This window comes from Oncorhynchus nerka, linkage group LG10 (genome assembly GCF_034236695.1).
Source record: "Oncorhynchus nerka isolate Pitt River linkage group LG10, Oner_Uvic_2.0, whole genome shotgun sequence".
NCBI lineage: Eukaryota > Metazoa > Chordata > Actinopteri > Salmoniformes > Salmonidae > Oncorhynchus > Oncorhynchus nerka.
Window position 1 is genome coordinate 48,610,257 of NC_088405.1, and position 16,608 is coordinate 48,626,864.

The 16,608-nt window shown below is 42.3% G+C and overlaps 2 protein-coding genes and 1 long non-coding RNA gene across 8 annotated transcripts in view; 2 read left to right on the top strand and 1 right to left on the bottom strand.

The window, feature by feature from the left end:
• LOC115135423 (CTD nuclear envelope phosphatase 1A-like) overlaps nucleotides 1-3,340 on the top strand; it is a 28,153-nt gene extending 24,813 nt beyond the window's left edge. For 2 of the 5 annotated variants that reach the window (XM_029670103.2, XM_065023482.1), the window contains one exon: nucleotides 1,974-3,340. In XM_029670103.2, coding sequence (XP_029525963.1) covers nucleotides 1,974-1,990 — 17 coding nt within the window. In that variant the 3' untranslated portion in view covers nucleotides 1,991-3,340. The remainder of the gene's footprint in view (nucleotides 1-1,973) is intronic. The other 3 variants (XR_010464881.1, XM_065023483.1, XM_065023481.1) reach the window with 3 other exon arrangements.
• A 219-nt stretch (nucleotides 3,341-3,559) lies between these two features.
• On the top strand, nucleotides 3,560-7,419 carry LOC115135424 (gamma-aminobutyric acid receptor-associated protein-like). Of its 2 annotated transcripts, none has more exons than XM_029670104.2 (4): nucleotides 3,560-3,779; nucleotides 4,151-4,229; nucleotides 4,313-4,431; nucleotides 4,643-7,419. In XM_029670104.2, exons 1-4 carry the CDS (start codon nucleotides 3,690-3,692, stop codon nucleotides 4,721-4,723), a joined length of 369 nt encoding a protein of 122 aa, XP_029525964.1. In that variant the 5' UTR covers nucleotides 3,560-3,689; the 3' UTR covers nucleotides 4,724-7,419. The 2 variants fall into 2 exon arrangements, with proteins under 2 accessions (XP_029525964.1, XP_029525965.1); XM_029670105.2 differs by lacking the exon at nucleotides 3,560-3,779 and adding an exon at nucleotides 3,786-3,891.
• A 7,255-nt stretch (nucleotides 7,420-14,674) lies between these two features.
• LOC115136389 (uncharacterized) lies at nucleotides 14,675-15,770 on the bottom strand. Its single transcript, XR_003864606.2, has 3 exons — nucleotides 15,640-15,770; nucleotides 15,346-15,528; nucleotides 14,675-15,137 (listed from the first exon to the last, which is right to left on the bottom strand). It is a non-coding gene; the product is annotated as an uncharacterized LOC115136389 (long non-coding RNA).
• Nucleotides 15,771-16,608: the final 838 nt, after the last annotated feature.

The window sequence follows — 16,608 nt, forward strand, 5'->3', positions numbered from 1 at the left end:
ACTAGCATCACTACTCTGGACGGTTCTGACTTATGTAACCGATGTGAAATGGCTAGCTAGTTAGCGGCGGTGCTTGCTAATAGTGTTTCAATTGGTGACGTCACTCGCTCTGAGGCCTTGCAGAGCAAGGGGAACAACTACTTCAAGGCCCACGGCTTTTGTGGCGCGATGGGTAACAATGCTTCATGGGTGACTTGTTGATGTGTGCAGAGGGTCCCTGGTTCGAGCCCGGGGAGAGGGGACCGAAGTTAAACTGTTACACTTAGAATATGTGGACAACTACAAATACCTAGGTGTCTGGTTAGACTGTAAACTCTCCTTCCAGGCTCACATTGGAGATGCTTAATCAAAAATTACATACATTTGTAAAGCCCCGCCTTACCTCAGCTCACTGGTCACCACAGCAGCACACACCCGTAGCACACGCTCCAGCAGGTATATTTCACTGGTCATCCCCAAAGCAAACACTTCCTTGGGCCGCCTTTCCTTCCAGTTCTCTGCTGCCAATGACTGGAACGAATTGCAAAAATCACTGAAGCTGGAGACTTATCTCCCTCTATCTTGAAGCATCAGCTGTCAGTCAGAGCAGCTTACCGATCACTGTACCTGGATTTGTAAATAGCACACCCAACTACCTCATATTGTTATTTATCTTGCTCCTTTTCACCCCAGTTCACCAATTACTTTGCAGACAGAGTTCAGTGTGTCAAATCGGAGGGCATGCTGTCCGGTCCTCTGGCAGTCTCTATGGGGGTGCCACAGTGTTCAATTCTCGGGCCAACTCTTTTCTCTGTATATATCAATGATGTTGCTCTTGCTGCGGGCGATTCCCTGATCCACCTCTACGCAGACGACACCATTCTATATACTTTCGGCCCGTCATTGGACACTGTGCTATCTAACCTCCAAACGAGCTTCAATGCCATACAGCACTCCTTCCGTGGCCTCCAACTGCTCTTAAACGCTAGTAAAACCAAATGCATGCTTTTCAACCGATCGCTGCCTGCACCCGCATGCCCGACTAGCATCACCACCCTGGATGGTTCCGACCTTGAATATGTGGACATCTATAAGTACCTAGGTGTCTGGCTAGACTGCAAACTCTCCTTCCAGACTCACATCAAACATCTCCAATCGAAAATCAAATCAAGAGTCGGCTTTCTATTCCGCAACAAAGCCTCCTTCACTCACGCCGCCAAGCTTACCCTAGTAAAACTGACTATCCTACCGATCCTCGACTTCGGCGATGTCATCTACAAAATGGCTTCCAACACTCTACTCAGCAAACTGGATGCAGTCTATCACAGTGCCATCCGTTTTGTCACTAAAGCACCTTATACCACCCACCACTGCGACTTGTATGCTCTAGTCGGCTGGCCCTCGCTACATATTCGTCGCCAGACCCACTGGCTCCAGGTCATCTACAAGTCCATGCTAGGTAAAGCTCTGCCTTATCTCAGTTCACTGGTCACGATGGCAACACCCATCCGTAGCACGCGCTCCAGCAGGTGTATCTCACTGATCATCCCTAAAGCCAACACCTCATTTGGCCGCCTTTCACTGCTGCCTGTCACTGGAACGAACTGCAAAAATCGCTGAAGTTGGAGACTTTTATCTCCCTCACCAACTTCAAACATCAGCTATCTGAGCAGCTAACCGATCGCTGCAGCTGTACATAGTCTATTGGTAAATAGCCCACCCATTTTCACCTGCCTCATTCCCATACTGTTTTTATTTATTTACTTTTCTGCTCTTTTGCACACCAATAGCTCTACCTGTACATGACCATCTGATCATTTATCACTCCAGTGTTAATCTGCAAAATTGAAATTATTTGCCTACCTCATGCCTTTTGTACACATTGTATATAGACTGCCCCTTTTTTCTACTGTGTTATTGACTTGTTAATTGTTTACTCCATGTGTAACTCTGTGTTGCTGTCTGTTCACACTGCTATGCTTTATCTTGGCCAGGTCGCAGTTGCAAATGAGAACTTGTTCTCAACTAGCCTACCTGGTTAAATAAAGGTAAATTAAAAAAATCTCTACTTGCACATCTATCACTCCAGTGTTAATGCTACATTGTCATTATTTCGCCTATTTATTGCCTTACCTCCCTACTCTTCTAGATTTTCACACACTGTACATATATTGTTTTATATTGTGTTATATTGACTACGTTCGTTTATATGTAACTCTGTGTTTTTGTCGCACTGTTTTGCTTTATCTTGGCCAGGTCGCAGTTGCAAATGAGAACTTGTTCTCAACTGGCCTACCTGGTTAAATAGAGGTTTAATAAAATAACCTTACTCCTGTATATACAGAAATTTGACAAAATAATTGAAAATAGGCTACTACACCAGAAAGCATTATTTGGCCACAGAGGATCATTGGGTGCTTTACTCACCTTTTCACTGACGGTCGCAATTTAACAATCATATATTTGGTATTTGCAGCGCGCACTGCCCAAATTACGAGCCATTTCCGAATGTAGGCTATACGATTTGGTGAGTGTGCATGTTTACTGTCTTATCATTGGGTCAGTACCACTTTTGTTTGTTTTTGGACAATCATTTTCTCCAGGTCAGATGGACGTCATATTGTATTTATATCTCCCCTTTTTCGTAGGTCTATTATATGGATCAGACAAAAGTTTGTATTGATCTGTTTGCCAGTGTCAGCAGAGTAGTATACCCTGTACGTTTTGTGGGCGCACTTGGGTGTCCCGTACCGGTAAGTAATTCAATCTACTGTCACCCCTGGATAACGTTGAGTTTTAATTGCATGGATCGGTCGTTTTTAAACCACGGGTTTGCAGATTGATTCACTTTTTGGCTTGGCTAGCTAGCTTTTGTTTAAAAAAAAATGGATCTCGACACAGTACCATCTTTTTTTGTTTTCCCTGGCTGACAATTCCTGATATTTTGAGAATATATTTGAGGAATCGCCTGAAGCGTGAGATGAATGGGAGACTGGAATACAGGAATACAACAGTGCTGAGGCAGAGAGCTCGTAGGGAGGACGACGCTACTATTCTGAATTTTGTGTGATACGTTTTCTGGCGCCCAGAGCTGCTGATACAGAGTGGAAGAGAAGTCCAGTTGCTATAAAACTCGGGCTGGTTCCCAGACTTGCCCTCTACAAGATCACCTGCAGACCCCATCACCATATAATCTACCATCCTCGGAAAATACAGTTTTCAAATATTTTGCCTTTTGCTGCTTTCATGTGCTATTCGGAACACGGAACCAAGGACATTTCCGACTTGCTAACTGGTTGTAGTTCTACACGTACCGCCTTCAACGAATCAGCATGTCGGACATTTCCGAGTTTCCTAGTTCCGACTAGCATGTGAATTTGGCATCTATTGGTTGACCCTTCGTGATATATTGTTTGTTTTGCGTTTGAAGTGCTTTTAGATAATGAAAAACGCTATATAAATGTAATACATTATTTTTCCGAGTTCCCAGTTTTTTTGAACGCGGCATCAATACCATGTTTAACCTAGGTTTAGATACGTCATTGTTCTATCCCTCTCGTCATAACGTTCAACGTCACAAAATTAGCATTAGCAACAAGGCGATCAGATTTGATAGAATTGCATAGTTTTGCTGCCATACAAAGGGCAGGCATAGGCTAGCTTGAACTGTCATCCAAATTTAGAGTTTGGAGGAATCTTAAATCGTGACAATGAAATTCCTGTATAAAGAGGAGCACCCATTTGAGAAGAGAAGATCGGAGGGGGAAAAGATCAGGAAGAAGTACCCAGATAGAGTGCCAGTGAGTTGCTGCTAACTAGCTAGCCAATGCTTGCGAAATGCTAACCGCATCGATTGTCACCCACACACAACACAATAACAAAGAGAGGAACTTCAGGACATCGACAGTGTTGGTACTAGCTACAACCTTAACATATATGGTTACATTTTTGGAAAAAGTTTTAAAATTAATTGGTCACAGATTGTTTTGATTTAACGTTTTACACTGTCATTCTAGCCAGCTAGCTAACGTCAGCTATTTTGCTAAATTGACACCTTTTTGACACTATCAATATATATACATATTTTAACGTGTTGCTTTGAGAATCGGTAAGCATTTCATAAATAGATTTTTAGTCATCTGACTGCCTGGGACATTTATTTAATTTGCAGGTGATAGTGGAGAAAGCCCCCAATGCCAGAATTGGTGATTTGGACAAGAAGAAATATCTTGTACCCTCTGATCTTACAGGTGAGATACAGGACATGTATCGAATTGTGTTGGATCTATTTCCACATTTTGATCTGAATTAACGTATTTTCTTATTTCTTAAGTGGGACAGTTCTACTTCCTAATACGGAAGAGGATTCACCTGCGGGCAGAGGACGCCCTTTTCTTCTTTGTCAACAATGTCATTCCTCCCACCTCAGCCACCATGGGACTACTTTACCAGGTACTGCGCCTATTTATCTAGGCAGGGATTCATTTTTTAAATTCCCTCTTATACATTATGCATGGTGCTGTGGTATTTCCTCCTGATTAATCAGGAATTCCTGCCTTTGGCGTCCTACATCTGGTCTGTCTTACTTATCCTGAAATGTTCCTTGATTTTCTGTTGTCTCAAACACATTCCTGATTAACCGAATGTTGAATCTCTGTAATAGGAACACCACGAAGAGGACTTCTTTCTTTACATTGCCTACAGTGACGAGAGTGTCTACGGAAACAGCCAAACGAAAGTCTAGCTAACCACCTTTCAGCACATCTGCAGTCTGACTCTGCATAGTCACAAAGATAAATAAAAGCAATTTAGTTGCCACCAGATTAATCTTTTAATGCACTTTCAAACCCTCTTTCCCCTTTTAAAGCTAAAATCCTTAATTGAAACGATAAAGCGACCATCCCGCCTCTGTTTTGGTAAAAAGCGATGGGATGGACCTGTGGAAATGTAACCACTCTCAAATTCATAGACCGAGCTATTGATGCAAGGACTGACCATGCATGATATCAGAATTATAGTTAACAATATTTTGAGGCTATACAGTAGTTTAAAACGTTGTTTACCAACATTGGAGTAAAACAAGCTTCTATTTTGGGTTCAACAGTTGATCTAAGCTCATGAGGCATTTACAAGTTATATTTTTCAAGAATCAATGGGTATATATAATTTATTATTCCCAAAACTGATGTGACAACTACGGATTCTAGCTTTAACATTCAGACTACCAAATCTACATCTGTGTTCTCCTGTCATAGTTGTTATCCACAGCACATTTTTGTTTGTTCGTTTCACCTCCCAAATGGCTTAGGGATAGTTTCTTGGACACAATTCAATCCTTGTCCAGAATTAAAAACTATATATATTCTCTATTGAACATGTGTTTTAGTCTAGGAATAGGCTTAGTCTATGTCTGAGAAACAGGCCCTTAATCTACCCGATTACTCTGTTGCTAGCAATCAACTTTTTTAGTTTACTTTAAAAATTAGCTTTTAGACCTACAGTATATCACACCCCTCACATTTTTGTAAATATTTGAGTATATCTTTATGTGACGACACTGCTACAATGTAAAGTAGTGAGTGTACAGCTTGTATAACAGTGTACATTTTCTGGCCCCTCAATAACTCAACACACAGCCATTAATGTCTAAACCGCTGGCAACAAAAGTGAGTACACCCCTAAGTGAAAATGTCCAAATTGGGTCCCAAGTGTCAATATTTTGTGTGGCCACCATCCTTTTCCAGCACTGCCTTTGGGCATGGAGTTCACCAGAGCTTCACAGGTTGCTACTGGAGTCCTCTTCCACTCCTCCATGATGACATCACGGAGCTGGTGGATGTTAGAGACCTTGCACTCCTCCACCTTCCGTTTGAGGATGCCCCACAGATGCTCAATAGGGTTAAGGTCTGGAGACATGCTTGGCCAGTCCATCACCTTTACCCCCAGCTTCTTTAGCAAGGCAGTGGTCGTCTTGGAGGTGTGTTTGGGGTCGTTATGTTGGAATACTGCCCTGCGGCTCAGTCTCCAAAGGGAGGGGATCATGCTCTGCTTCAGTATGTCACAGTACATGTTGGCATTCATGGTTCCCTCAATGAACTGTACGTCCCCAGTGCCGGCAGCACTCATGCAGCCCCAGACCATGACACTCCCACCACCATGCTTGACTGTAGGCAAGACACACTTGTCTTTGTACTCCTCACCTGGTTGCCGCCACACACACTTGACACCATCTGAACCAAATAAGTTTATCTTGGTCTCATCAGACCACAGGATATGGTTTCTGTAATCCATGTCCTTAGTCTGCTTGTCTTCAGCAAACTGTTTGCGGGCTTTCTTGTGCATCATCTTTAGAAGAGGCTTCCTTCTGGGATGACAGCCATGCAGACCAATTTGATGCAGTGTACGGCGTATGGTCTGAGCAATGACAGGCTGACCCACCACCCCTTCAACCTCTGCAGCAATGCTGGCAGCACTCATATGTCTATTTCCCAAAGACAAGCTCTGGATATGACGCTGAGCACGTGCACTCAACTTCTTTGGTCGACCATGGCGAGGCCTGTTCTGAGTGGAACCTGTCCAGTTAAACCGCTGTATGGTCTTGGCCACCGTGCTGCAGCTCAGTTTCAGGGTCTTGGCAATCTTCTTATAGCCCAGGCCATCTTTTTGTAGAGCAACAATTATTTTTTTCAGATCCTCAGAGTTCTTTGCCATGAGGTGCCATGTTGAACTTCCAGTGACCAGTCAGTATGAGGGAGTGTGAGAGCGATGACACCAAATTGAACACACCTGCTCCCCATTCACACCTGAGACCTTGTAACACTAACAAGTCACATAACACCGGGGAGGGAAAATGGCTAATTGGGCCCAATTTGGACATTTTCACTTAGGGGTGTTCTCACTTTTGTTGCCAGCGGTTTAGACATTAATGGCTGTGTGTTGAGTTATTTTGAGGGGACAGCAAATGTACACTTATACAAGCTGTACACACTACTTTACATTGTAGCAAAGTGTCATTTCTTCAGTGTTGTCACATGAAAAGATATACTCAAATATTTACTAAAATGTGAGGGGTGTACTCACTTTTGTGATATACTGTATACGCATTTATCTATACAGTATGCATTGACATTGCACCCAAACATTTCAGTGGACAGTTTTGGTGATTCATCTTACTGTAGCTTCATAGACCAATGAAGGTTATTTCCGTGATATGAAGGATACGTTAGCCTGAAAGCCAGACCTGTTTCTTTCTCTCCCTGCGTGACCACCTCCCTCAGATGACCACTCAAGCCATTAACTTTCTAATGATTGTCCATCTTATGATGTTGTGATGTTTTTTCTAAATTGCATGCATTTTTGTTTAGCTTTAAAGCCCATTGAGATTCTTTATGTAATGAACAGTGCTATAAAAGTTGAATAAATTATTATTATTTATCTGTCCAGGAAACCGTCCGTATATGTTTGTTTGCTCAATCTTTGGTCTAGTTGTATATATTTTTTTTTGCCGTTAACAGTAAACAATGAAGCAAGTTAAATGGTCACGTGCAAATAGTTGATTGCCTACGATATATCTTTAGTTAAAAAGAAAATGATGAGCTAAGACAGTTGTAGCCTATCAAAGGGTAGCAGGCAATGATGTATATAAACCCTGGATTGCTGATGCTAAGTATTGGTACACCCCAGTAGGAGCATGTATGAATTAAGTTAAGAATGTTTTCCCATCAGCCTAATTTGAATAAACATTGTGATTGGCTGATAGCCGTGAGGGTTATCGAATCAGGATCAAATGTTTTGATCTCTTCAAGCTCATTAATGATAGAATGTTCCTATTTCAAGATTGCCAAAAGGCCAGTCTCTTTGGCAAATGGCAGGAATAGAATGGGCTCTGGAAGCTCTAAACCTGGCAATTTGACTGGTAAAGTCACGAGTACACTCGCAATAGGAATGGAATGTTCTATCAACTGATGCTCATCCAATGGAATGTATTATTTGTAATGTCAGTTGAGTAGACTCAACAAATCACAGCACAGATTGAAGGGTATACTTCCTGCTTATACTCTACGTTGTCATCTTCAACCTAGCTTTTACTACCTGGCATGGGTGCACTCAAAATGGCTGCCAGTCCACCCCTTATTCCATCATTGACTTGAATAGAGATGCCCATTCAATTCATTCTATTTCTATGGAGTGGAATGTAATAGCTGAACAAACACACCAACTAAGTCTAGTCTATGCTCCCTTCTCTCAAGATACAGTACTATCTTTCTGAACTGCCTATCATCTAGCTGTGGAAGACCATACCCCAAGAACTGCCAGATCCCTACATTTATTTAGAGGTTGAAAGGATTGAGGGAGACCGAGGATAGGGTTGAATCTGTTGAAGCTAGCAATAACAAGGGAGAGGGTATGTCGAGGAAGATTGGTGTCAAGTTCAGAGTGAGCCTGACACCAGTTTGAGTTCTGTAGGTGAAATGGAAGGGGTAGAAGCTGTTGTGAGGAGCCTGAGCCTTGCATTGAGGGTGGAACCAGGCTTTTTGGCTGGTCCATGGGTGGTTTCAGGTTGGGTGAAAAAGACTGGTGCTGTTGAGTTGTTAAGGTAACCTGAAGTGGACTTGTGATGTTTATTTGTGTTTCTTCAGATCAGAAGGAGCAGGTGCTGCGTGCAACACAACTTGGGAAAGACCTGTATTTTGCTTTGCTCTTATATGGGGGGTGATACATGCCAAAATTAAGCCCTGTGAAGAAGCTACTGATACCTCCCAAGTCACATAACGTTTTCCTAGCGCCATAAAATACCACCATGAATTAACATGGACTGTCAATGGAGACAAGTGTTTTTACAATGCTTCAAACTGCTGACGAGTTCACGTCGCTTGTAAGTTTTTTATTATGAAAGATCTTAACATGAGCGCATCACGTGTTAAAGTGTCTGTTTAGTTTATTATTAAAGATCTCACCATGAATGCCTTATAGACACATGTACATGAATTTGTAAAAAATATTTTTAATTTCCAGAGTAATCTAATCAATTTAATTAGTCGATTTAGCGAAAATAGGCATATTACTTCAATACAAAAATTATTAGGCTAGTTGATATCGTAGCCTGCCACCATTACTGTGTAGATGCCTATTTCTCACATCAATACAGACACAAGGTCTCTTTGTTGGAGGTAGCCCTTTTCAGAAATAAGAGGTAGCCTAGGTCTCTTGTGGCGCGTTCAAAACAACTTGGAACTCGGCAATCTCTGACTTCCGACTTCAGTGCGTTCATGACAACTGGAAACTCAGAAAAAAACAAGCACAGACTGGGATTTTTGTTGTTGTTTTGAACTGTCATCCAACTCAAAATTCCAATTATGAAACCCTGGCATCTTTCTCTGACCTGAAAATCACTGATGTCATGATTTGACCTCGTTTTTTTCTCCAGAGTTCAACAGACACAATTACTGTCACCATGCAATCCTTAGGCTATACATTTCTGTGGAGATGTCTTATGGTTAAAAGCAGGGCTCAAATTGTGTGGGTATGTGAGGATATAGGCCTAACCCTTGTTATAGGTGGCGGCAGGTAGCCTAGTTGTTAGAGCGTTGGACTACTAACCAAGAGGTTGCAAGATTGAATCCCCGAGATGACAAGGTAAAAATCTGTCGTTCTGCCCCTGAACAAGGCAGTTAATCCACTGTTCCTAGGCCGTCCTTGAAATTAAGAATTTGTTCTTAACTGACTTGCCTAGTTAAATAAAAGGTCAAATAAAAAATAAAAAACAAATTAAATAGAGACTGGCAAAAAGCATATAATGCTGTTGAGTTAAGGTAACCTGAAGTGGACTTGTGATGTTTGTGTTTCTTCGGCGCAGGTGCTGCATGCAACGCATCTTGGGAAAAACCTGTATATTGCTTTGCGCTCATTTGGGGGATGATACGTGCCAGAATTAAGCCTTGTGAAGCTACTGATACCTCCCACCAAGTCACCTAACGTCTTCCTAGCGCCATAAAATACCGCCATGAATTAACATGGCCTGTCAATGGAGACAAGTGTTTTTCTAATGCTTCAAACTGCCGTCGCATTCACGTCGCTTGTAAGTTTATTATTATGAAAGATCTTAACGTGAACGCTGTCATGACATTACCCTGTTGTATGAGGTTCATGACCCCCATAAATACCTTTCCCCGTTTTCTCTTCACCCCACATAACGGACTCTTGGAAAGCCCTTTGTTAACATAGAAACAGTATGGTAGTATCAAAATGTTGGGGAAAGGTACAATATTTCTGTAATCCAACCAGTTTAAAGTGTCCGTTGGTACTTAAAGAATATGATCTCAGATTAGTTGGTGTCTGGGACATTATATCTGAGGATAGGATGACTTAAATTGTATCTTGGAAAGTCTACACATTCTAGTTATCAGATTCACATAGAATTGTTGTGCAATTTAAATGTTTAAATATGAAAGTATTTGTGAAAATATTAAATGTAATTTTCCCTTCTAAATGAGAGAATTGTTTTCATAAGTAAACTATGCTCACTCAGTGAACATACATTGGTTGAGAACTATGAAACACGCCCTTCTCTCCCCCAACACAAAAGCCCATTGACGGAAGTCAACCTTAGTTCCCGACGATGTGAAGACTGGTGTCCATTCGTTTTAAAGGGCTAATTTCAACGTGGAAGTGACGATCACCATGCTGGAAGGATGAATTTCTACTAGATCAGACAGAATTCAGCACAAGCTGATTATGGCAAAAGGGTATGAACTTTGAACTCTTATTCACTAAAGAAGAAGTGATACATCCTAGAAGTTGAGTTATCAGCTGCAGCTGTAAACGTACGTGGCCTAGGAAAGGACAGACAATCTCCTAATAAGAATGACAGGGTACAACGCATCTGCCCTTCAACACTACGACCAGACAGATTCTACAAAGGACAAGGGCAATCTCTGCTGGGCAAACCAGTCTTACATCTTCGACCCATCTATTGAAGCGCAGATCAGTGTAAATATATATCTTGCATTTTCCTTTTCCGAATAGGCGGTTATTATAGAATGCATAAGATTCTGTATTTACAGTAGCATAGCTTTTCAAGGTCCGATAGAGACCCGATCTCCTTTGTCCCTCAGTCATCCCGCTCTTTGATTCAAACCCAATCCCTTTTCTTTGTGTAAGTTTCGTCTGCTAGGGACTTTTTCTTTAATAACATGATTAGTAATCGATGTATGATCTATCCTGTGTATGTGTAATTCTCTGTGATTATTTAGGTATTTAATAAATAAATAAATAAGCCAATTATTGTATTGCTGATTCAACTTGTTAGCCAGGGTTCGTGAAGATAACCAAGAATTTTACGACGTTCAGATGAGACTGAATAAGGTGACAATTAATAATTGACTGCTATTGATATAAAAGATCTTCAGATCTTTAATAGTTTATTCGGAAGACATCAGCTCTATAAACACACTTCCGTGGCGCCCCAACAAGTTAATTGTTGCATGGTTTAATTCAATCACGTAATCAATCAAACGTTAGGTTATTGATTTTATAAAATAGCCTGTCACATAATTCAATCAGTCAGAGATACTACAACGCCTTAAAAACGTCTACATGTGTTGCGCGTCAAGTGTTAGTTTAGCAAGATGGTGCCGACAGAGATGGCCGCCTCGCTTCTGTTCCTTAGGAAACTATGCAGTAATTAGTTTTTTTGATGTGTTATTTCTTACATTGTTAGCCCAGAAAACCTCAAGTGTTATTACATACAGCCGGGAAGAACTATTGGACATAAAGCGACGTCAACTTACCAACATTACGACCAGGAATATGACTTTCCCGAAGCGGATCCTTTGTTCGGACCTCCACCCTGGACATGGGATCTAATCCCAGAGGCTGACCCAAAACAATGCGGTCGCCGCAGGAGAGGCGGATGGCGTGGCCTACTGGTCAGACTTAGAAGGTGAGCACACCATCCACCGCTTCCGAGCATATCACTCGCCAATGTCCAATCTCTAGACAACAAGGTGGATGAAATTAGGGCACAAGCATTTCTCTGCTAAGAAAAGGGGTGGGGTGTATGCCTTATGATTAACGACTCATGGTGTAATCATAACAACATACAGGAACTCAAGTTATTTTGTTCAACTGACCTAGAATTCCTTACAATCAAATGCCGACCTCATTATTTCCCAAGAGAATTCTCTTTGATTATAGTCACAGCCGTGTATATCCCACCCCAAGCAGATACCTTGATGGCCCTGAAAGAACTTCACTGGACTCTATGTAAACTGGCTGCATTTATTGTAGCTGGGGATTTTAACAAAGCTAATCTGAGAACAAGGCTTCCTATATTCTATCAGCATAACGAATGTGCGACATGAGCTGGTAGCATTCTGAACCATTGCTACTCTAACTACCGCAATGCATACAAAGCCCTCCCCCGCCCCCCCTTCGGCAAATCTGACCATGACTCCATTTTGTTGCGCCAATCCTATAGGCAGAAACTAAACAGGAAACACCTGTGCTCAGGTCTATCCAACGCTGATCTGACCAATCGGATTCCACGCTTCAAGATTGCTTCGATCACGTGGACTGGGATATGTTCCGGGAAGCCTCAGACAATAACAATGACGTATACGCTGACTCGGTGAGCAAGTTTATTAGCAAGTGCATCGGAGATGTTGTACCCACTGTGACTATTAAAACCTTCCTTAACCAGAAACCATGGATTGATGGCAGCATTCGCACAAAACTGAAAGCGCGAACCACTGCTTTCTTACATTTACATTTAAGTCATTTAGCAGACGCTCTTATCCAGAGCGACTTACAAATTGGTGCATTCACCTTATGACATCCAGTGGAACAGTAGTGCATCTAAATCTTTTAATGGGGGGGGTGAGAGGGATTACTTTATCCTATCCTAGGTATTCCTTAAAGAGGTGGGGTTTCAGGTGTCTCCGGAAGGTGGTGATTGACTCCGCTGTCCTGGCGTCGTGAGGGAGTTTGTTCCACCATTGGGGGGCCAGAGCAGCGAACAGTTTTGACTGGGCTGAGCGGGAACTGTACTTCCTCAGTGGTAGGGAGGCGAGCAGGCCAGAGGTGGATGAACGCAGTGCCCTTGTTTGGGTGTAGGGCCTGATCAGAGCCTGGAGGTACTGAGGTGCCGTTCCCCTCACAGCTCCGTAGGCAAGCACCATGGCAAGGCAACTGGAAACCTGACCGAATACAAACAGTGTAGTTTCTCCCTCCGCAAGGCAATCAAACAAGCAAAGCGTCAGTATAGAGACAAAGTAGAGTTGTAATTCAACTCAAATACAAGACGAATGTGGCAGGGTCTAGTCAATCACGGATTACAAAAAGAAAACCAGCCCCGTCGCGGACATCTTTCTCCCAGGCAAATTAAACTTCTTTGCTTGCTTTGAGAACAATACAGTGCCACTGACACGGCCCGCTATCAAAGCTTGTGGGGTCTCCTCCGTGGCCAACATGAGTAAAACATTTAAACGTATTAAACATCGCAAGGCTGCCGGCCCAGACGGCATCCGTAGCCGCGTCCTCAGAGCATGTGCAGACCAGCCGGCTGGTGTGTTTACAGACATATTCAATCAATCCTTATCCCAGTCTACTGTCCCCACATGCTTCAAGATGGCCACTATTGTTCCTGTTCCCAAGAAAGCTAAGGTAACTGAACTAAATGACTATCGCCCTGTAGCACTCACTTCTGTCATCTTGAAGTGCTTTGAGAGACTAGTCAAGGATAATATCACCTCCACCCTACCTGACACCCTAGACCCACTCCAATTTGCTTACCAAGAAATTTGGCTTTTCACCTAAAACACTCACACATTTTTACAGATGCACAATTGAGAGCATCCTGTAGGGCTGTATCCCCGCCTGGTACTGCAACTGCACCGCCATCAACCGCAAGCCTCTCCAGATGGTAGTGCAGTCTGCACAACGCATCACTGGGGGCAAACTACCTGCCCTCCAGGACACCTACAGCACCCGATGTCACAGGAAGGCCAAAAAGATCATCAAGGACAACAACCACCCGAGCCACTGCCTGTTCACCCTTGGTATCATCCAGAAGGAGAGTTCATTACAGTACAGGTGCATCAAAGCTGGGACTGAGAGACTGAAAAACATCTTCAATCTTAAGGCCATCCGACTGTTAAACAGCCATCACTAACATAGAGGCTGCTGCCAACATACAGACTCAAATATCTGGGCACTTTAATAAATGGATTTAATCAAGGTATCACTAGTTACTTTAAATAATGCCACTTTAATAATGCTTACATATCCTACATTACTCATCTCATATGTATATACTGTATTCTATACCATCTACTGCATCTTGCTTATGCCGCACGGCCATCGCTCATCCATATGTTTATATGTACATATTCTTATTCATCCCTTTACATTTGTATGTATAAGGTAGTCTTTGTGAATCTGTTAGATTACCTTTTGAGATATTACTGCACTGTCGGAACTAGAAGCATGAGCATTTCACTACACTCGCTTTAACATCTGCTAACCATGTGCATGTGACCAATAACATTTTATTTTATTTGATAGCCCTTGTTTGCTTAGACTTAGAACAAACAACGGTCCAGATTATATAAAGCGATCTAGGCTATATCAAAGAATAACTACACGATTATTTCCACATAGTCTACTAGCCTATCAAAGTTCTTGCTCAGCCTCAACATCACAGGAAAGTATGGTTGGTTTATTAAATGCTCCGAAATTTAGAATATTAGTGGTAGGCTACCACAAAAGACCAAAAAGATAGAATAGGTATGACTGAAATAGTGAATTCTGGTAGATAGGTGAATAGAGAGGTGGTGGGTGCTGTGTGGATGGGAGGTTCTGCCCGTCACTGCTTTTCAACAGGTAGTCAGTCTCGGAAGGGGGACTCGAAGAGGGAGAATGCAAAGTCCAGGCGCTGCTGCTCTCTTTGTTCTGAGTGTTTGCAGTGCTAGTGTTTTTAGCTATTCTGTGCATTTCACATTACGTGCCCAGTATGATAGTTTTCTTGCTCTTTCTTAGCAGATAATGACAACATGACAATAACAGTAGCTGTAGATGATGTAATGAAAGGTTGGAGGGTGGTTGGTAATGGAGGACATCAGGTGGATCCATGTCTGGGTGTTAGGCAGAGCTCCTAGGTCCTGGAGAACAGGAGCAGAGTAAAGGGAACAGGATAGGAGACAGATGTAAAACAAGCGAACACACAGGTTACAGGTTTATCAGGTATGTAAAAATACAGTTATTGAATGATTTAATTTAAATGTTTGATGAGACATGCAATAATGTTAATGGTAGCCCACAACAAAGAGGCAAAAGCGAATAGCTTTCATCTGAGATTTTCATGTTTACCTTAACGGATGGTGACCCCAGCTAGGAGCGAAAGAGCAGCAAGGTTTTCGAGGTCTCGCCTTCCTTTCGTCTTTCTTCCAAGCCAAGTCATTCGCCCAGATGTCAAAGCACTTGGTCCCCTTGATTCTCCTACGGTGGCTCTCCTTCTGTTTCTCCTGGCGCCTTGTCCATGTTCAGTCTCAACTTGATGATAATAGAAATAAATGCAATTATACTTAACATTATTAAAAATACATCTCGTATATATCTCTTGGAAGGCCAGAAAATAAATTAACAGCGGACAATCATTTTTACCTGGTCAAATGCCTCCACATCCTTCTCAGCCCATGCCTGAAAGTGGTCCTCGAAGGCGTTCTGATCTGGTTCAACAAACTTCTACCACATCAGGTGGAGTTTCAGTGATCTCAAAGTACTGTGGGGGAAATGTTATGTTTGTATCAAATCAATGCTGCTTTTCTCTGAAACCAATTCGATGGGTTCATGCAGGTGACTGACTGATCGTGTATGGAGGAATCCTCACTGTCACTGATAAGCAACTTGGCAGTACGCCCAGAATGTTGATATGGAAACAACCGAGGTATCTCAGTTTCAAGGTCTCAACTTGGAGAGAGAAAGCCTTGTGAGGTATTGGTCAGTCACATGTGCGAGCCACGTAATGAGCCGGTAATGATTAATGAATTATGCTAAATCATGCAAATATAACTTGCCATACATAAGACAACTGCTGGGACTGCCCCAGAGAAGCTTCTGATATAACTGTGTGGTGTGCAGAGTTTGTTGTAAACTCTCCAGCTTGCTAATAATAAACAGCTGCGGCTCCTGTCCGTACAGCAGGCGGTAGGGTGAGTACTCTGGAGGCCTGGACGCTGCTTTTGTGTGCAAAGATAATTACTTTCAGATTATCCTCCCACCATTCCTGGTACCAGTCAAGGGATTTGCCCATGGATATCCCACTGGTCCGTTCATCCAAACCTGGAGTCACCATACATCTACACATTCACATTATATATAACTCACTGTACTATATCAGTGTCTATTTCGAAAAAAACTCGAAATAACTGGAGGCCTATGCAAAACAATGCTACAACCATTGCATTATTAACCACTAACATGTAAGCTAACATTGACTGAAACCAACTAGCCTAGAGTTAACCAGCGCTGAGCCAAACTAAATTTGGTTAGCATCAAGCTAGCGAACTGTTAAGCTATTTTCGTACAAATATTAACACTAACACATTTTATTGGGAAATCACATATTTACAC

Coding starts and splice junctions, on each gene's coding strand:
- LOC115135424 (XM_029670104.2), top strand. CDS start 3,690: ATGAAATTCCTGTATAAAGAGGAGCACCCATTTGAGAAGAGAAGATCG. Junction 4,230..4,312: donor TGTACCCTCTGATCTTACAG/GTGAGATACAGG, acceptor TTATTTCTTAAG/TGGGACAGTTCTACTTCCTA. Junction 4,432..4,642: donor CCATGGGACTACTTTACCAG/GTACTGCGCCTA, acceptor TCTCTGTAATAG/GAACACCACGAAGAGGACTT.